Source organism: Babylonia areolata, chromosome 33 (genome assembly GCF_041734735.1).
Source record: "Babylonia areolata isolate BAREFJ2019XMU chromosome 33, ASM4173473v1, whole genome shotgun sequence".
Classification (NCBI taxonomy): domain Eukaryota; kingdom Metazoa; phylum Mollusca; class Gastropoda; order Neogastropoda; family Buccinidae; genus Babylonia; species Babylonia areolata.
In genome coordinates, this window is record NC_134908.1 from 6,324,642 (window position 1) to 6,329,571 (window position 4,930).

Consider the following 4,930-nt stretch of genomic DNA (forward strand, 5'->3'; position numbering starts at 1 on the left):
GTGCTTGGAAAGAGGGAGTGTTTGGAAAGAGTGTGTGCTTGGAAAGAGGGAGTGCTTGGAAAGAGTGTGTGTGCTTGGAAGGAGGGAGTGCTTTTCTACAGCTTTTTATTTCTCTGATTTCTTTCTTTTATATACATCATTCGTTTTGTTTCCTCAGAGCATTGGTTATTTGCATTCTTCTCTTTCCTCTGAGTTTTTTAAATTATTATTTCTTTTTTTTTTTAAAATTTAGGTGGGCCATTTTGTTTCTGCTCAAATGCCAACAGCAACTTCTGTTTCCTCTGGGATGTGTTTGTGTTTTTGTTGTTGTTGTTTTGTTTTTTTTCTAGATGGGCCATTCTGTTACTGCTCAAATACCAACAACAGCTATTTCCTCTGAGTTGTATTTGCTTTTTATATTTGTTTTTTTTGCTAGATGGGCCATTTTGTTCCTGCTCGAATGCCAAGAACTTCTATTATTGAGTTGTGTTTGTTTGGGTTTTTTTTGTTTTTTTTTTTAGAAGGGCCATTCTGTTTCTGCTCGAATGCCATTAATGACTCTTTCCTCTGAGTTGTAATTGCTTTTTACATTTATTTTTTGCTAGATGGGCCTTTTTGTTTCTGCTTGAATGCCATCAACAACTTCTGTTATCTCGGAGTTGTGTGGGTTTTTTTTTTTTTTTTTTTTTTTTTTTTCTAGATGGGCCATTCTGTTTCTGCTCGAAAGCCATCAACAACTTCTGTTATCTCTGAGTTGTGTTTTTTTTTTTTTTTTCTAGATGGGCCATTCTGTTTCTGCTCGAACGCCAACAACAATACGTACTGGTGCATACGCACGATCAACGCCACCAGTGATTTCCTTTACTGCGAATACATTACCAACTTCATCTCCTTCTACGACATGAAGGCTGACCCAGATCAGGTTTGTGTGGAACTAGGTTGATGCATTTTATTGTATGAGAAATCTGTTGTGACAAAAAGAGTAATACAATACAATACAATACAGTACAATACAATACAATAATGCAGTGCAATACAATACAATACAGTGCAATGCAGTGCAATGCAGTGCAATGTAGTGCAATACAATGCAATACAATACAATACAATACAATACTTCCTTGTTGGTGGACTGCAACTCCCATGTTCACTCACACACGAGTGGAATTTTATGTGTATGACCGTTTTTTTTAACCTTGCCATGTAGGCAACCATACTCCGTTTTCGGGGGTGTGTGCATGCTGGGTATGTTCTTGTTTCCATGACCCACCGAATGCTGACATGGATTACAGGATCTGTAACGTGCGTATTTGATCTTCTGCTTGCATATACACACTAAGGGGGTTCAGGCATTAGCAGGTCTGCACGTAAGTTGATCTGGGAGATTGGAAAAAAATCTCCACCCTTTTACCCACCAGGCGCCGCTACCGAAATTCGAACCTGGGACCCTCAGATTGAAAGTCCAGCGCTTCAACCACTTGACTGTTGCGCCCGCTGATTCACAAAATTCTTCTTCTTCTGCGTTCCCGTGATCATGGTCTCAGACTTGCACTCCTATGCTGGAGATGAAGGTGGTGGTCTTGATGAGATCTTCTTTGGTGCCCCAGAGCTTTTCTGCCAGTGTGGCTCCATAGGGCCACTGCTGCGTCCGTGCATCTTGATACAGGGGGCAGGACTGCAGGATGTGTGCCAGGGTTTGTGGGCCTGTCTTACACAGGCAGTCAGGAGTGTGTGACAGCTTTATTCGGTACTTGTGGTCTCTCGCAGGCGGCAGTGCCCCGTGTGTAGTCGATTCAAAAAAATAAATTGGATACTCTTTATTTTCCAGCTGCACAATGTAGCAAAGAAGCTGAACTACGGAGTTCTGCAGCAACTTCATGACCAGCTGGCCATCCTCAAAGTGTGCCAGGGGAGTGAGAACTGTGATCTCCACAACCATAAAGGTATGTATAACTCCTCTTCTTCTTCTTCTTCTGCGTTCACTCGTATGCACACGAGTGGGCCTTTACGTGTATGACCGTTTTTACCCCGCCATGTAGGCAGCCATACTCCGTTTTCAGGGGTGTGCATGCTGGGTATGTTCTTGTTTCCATAACCCACCGAACGCTGACATGGATTACAGGATCTTTAACGTGCGTATTTGATCTTCTGCTTGCATATACACACGAAGGGGGTTCAGGCACTAGCAGGTCTGCAAATATGTTGACCTGGGAGATCGGGGGCAACTGCTGTCCCAACTGTCTTGGCTAGAAATGAAAGAATCCATTGAGGCAGCCATGTGGTGGTTCTGTATTGTCCGTATATTCTGTGTAGCATATTCAGGATTAAAAGGCTTTGCCTGTCTTGAACGAAAGCTGATTTGTGTTCGCACATTTCTTCTGTCATTGCTGCTGAGTGCCCATGTCAAATGATCGGTATAAGGACAGGCCCGGCTATTCCTTTTTTGAGGAAGTGTCTGGGTTTGTTCCAATGTACCTTTTATTTACCTGTGTGCTAGCTGAATCGGTAGCGTAAGCAGCATTGACTTGAAGTTGTGTACCTTGTGTATGGAGAAAGTTACCACTCTTTACTATTTGTTAGTCATTTCATCTCCTGGCCTCATTGTTTGTTGATTTCCAGAATAAAATAAGATATATATATAATTTAAAAAAGGAGAGAAAAAACAAGAGAAACCTGGCAGTGAAAGAGATAGAGGGAGTTTGCACCATATAAGTACCAGTTATACTTATCATTATTATTATCATTATTACTATTAGTATTATTATTATCATCGTTATTATTATCATCAGCATTATAGTCTTCATCATCATCATCGTTACTATCATCATCATCATTATCATAATTACAATCGCCATATCATCATCATGATCATTATTATCATGTTTGTCGTGGTACACAGATTTACGTATCCCCATGAACCCTGGTATTGACTGGAAGGAGACGTCGGTATACGAGGACAGTTCGGGGGAAGGGCTGGACTACGACGACTCTGATCGCGCCGGGGTCTACTACCGCAGCGGTGATGAGGTTTTGCTGGGCAAGGCTTTCGGCAGAGACAGTGACGATGTGCTCTACGAGGACTTTGATGTTGAGGAAGACCCTGATTTCTTTTAGTTGAGTGAAGGGGGTGGTATAAGAGTTTTGAGATTGAACATACAGAGGACGACCCCCACTTTCTTTTAGTTGAGAGGAGGGGAGGTTACGATCATGTAGAAGATACCATGATCGACCCTGATGTCTTTTAGTTGAGTGAAGAGGGTGGTTATGATTTGGTACTGTATAAGAGTTTTTATGATTTGGTGCATAAGAGTTTTGAGAATGAACATACAGAGGACGACCCCCACTTTCTTTTAGTTGAGAGGAGGGGAGGTTACGATCATGTAGAAGATACCATGATCGACCCTGATGTCTTTTAGTCGAGTGAAGGGGGTGGTTGTGATATGTTGTATGAGGATCGTTAGGACTAACACAAAGATACAGAGGATTATCCTAATTTCTTTCAGTAGAGTGAAGGGAAGGTTACGATTTGGTGTGCAAAAATCTTGAGGACGAACGCACAGAAGTTGACCCCACTTTCTTTCAGTGATGATCAGGGGAATCGGGATTTTTAACTCACTCAGTACGGCCAGTCCTCTCTTCTCCTCTACACAGACCCCTCGGATGTCCAGTGGGTGTCTGAATGACCCAACGTTTAGCTTCCGTCGTCAGAATTGTGGTATTCTTTGTCAACATTCACGTCTTCAGTATAAGAGCCTCCCGCTTGCAATATTTTGATGATGGTAATTGGGGTGAAACGCTGTTAACGTGGTCTCTTTCGACGTTCGTATGGAGAGACTTAAGACAAAGATACAGAAGACGACCCACCCGGGGGGGGTGGGGGGGGGTGGGGGGGGGGGGGGCGGTTACGATTTGGTGTATAAAGGATCTTGAGGATGAAGATGCAGAAATTGACCCCAGATTCCTGTTGGTGACAATCGGGTGGACATGAGGATTGTGCGGAAGAAGATTCAGAAGACGACCCCCCCCAGTTATTGCAGTTGAATGGAGGGATGTTCTACAGCAGAGAGAATGACAATCTGGTGTATCAGAATTTTGAGGAAGAAGATGACACCGATTTCTTTGAACCGAGTGGAGGGGCGTTCTACTGCTGATGATCTCTTGTATAGGGATTTGAAGTGGTGAAGCAGAAGACGACCTCGTTTTATTTTAGTTGAGTGGAGTAGGGTTTGGGAAGGCGATAAGGATATTTGAGGATTAAGATACAGAAGACGACCTCGTTTTATTTTAGTTGATTGGAGTTTGGGTTGGGAAGGCTTTAGGAATTTGAGGATTAAGATACAGAAGACGACCTCGTTTTATTTTAGTTTGAGTGGAGTAGGGTTTGGAAGGCGATAGGAATTTGAGGATTAAGATACAGAAGACGACCTCGTTTTATTTTAGTTGAGTGGAGTATGGTTTGGGAAGGCGATAGAGATTTGAGGATTAAGATACAGAAGACGACCTCGTTTTATTTTAGTTGAGTGGAGTAGGGATTGGGAAGGGTGGGTAAGGGGGAGAGAATTCCTTGCCTCGTTAGAGCTGTGGTGACTGTGACGGTTCTGGTATCATCGAGATTTTGTGCCATGTCGGGACGTAATTCTCGGAAAGAAAATCCTTTTATTTTATTTTATTCTTCTTCTTTCTTTTTTTTTTTTTTTTTTTTTTTTTTGTAATGTGCATTATTGTTTTATTCACAGCACAAATCAATACAATGTTGTACATACGCACTGAGAATGTCCATCGACAGAGACGTTAACCAGGAGGGGAGATAACCGCTGTCTGCAAAAAGTTTGGGTGACGTCGGGAGTTATGTTGACTGATGTGGAGAGACAGACAGACAGAGAGAGAGGGAGAGAGAGAAGAGAAGAGGAAGAACGACAACCAGCGCAGTGACACGAAGCACTTTTCACAC

General features: G+C 42.7%; 1 protein-coding gene across 1 annotated transcript; it reads left to right on the top strand.

Moving 5' to 3' along the window:
• The first annotated feature begins 788 nt into the window (after positions 1-788).
• Positions 789-3,842, top strand: LOC143277212 (uncharacterized). The gene is made up of 3 exons (XM_076581998.1): positions 789-901; positions 1,808-1,922; positions 2,879-3,842. The coding sequence occupies exons 1-3, from the start codon at positions 881-883 to the stop codon at positions 3,091-3,093; spliced, it is 351 nt and encodes a 116-aa protein (XP_076438113.1). The 5' UTR covers positions 789-880; the 3' UTR covers positions 3,094-3,842.
• The last annotated feature ends 1,088 nt before the right edge of the window (positions 3,843-4,930 follow it).

What these genes read in the sequence shown, in the direction of transcription:
- LOC143277212 (XM_076581998.1), top strand. Translation starts at nt 881, where the DNA reads ATGAAGGCTGACCCAGATCAG. An exon ending in TGAAGGCTGACCCAGATCAG is followed by an intron (nt 902 to 1,807) that starts GTTTGTGTGGAA and finishes TTTATTTTCCAG; the next exon opens with CTGCACAATGTAGCAAAGAA. An exon ending in TGATCTCCACAACCATAAAG is followed by an intron (nt 1,923 to 2,878) that starts GTATGTATAACT and finishes CGTGGTACACAG; the next exon opens with ATTTACGTATCCCCATGAAC.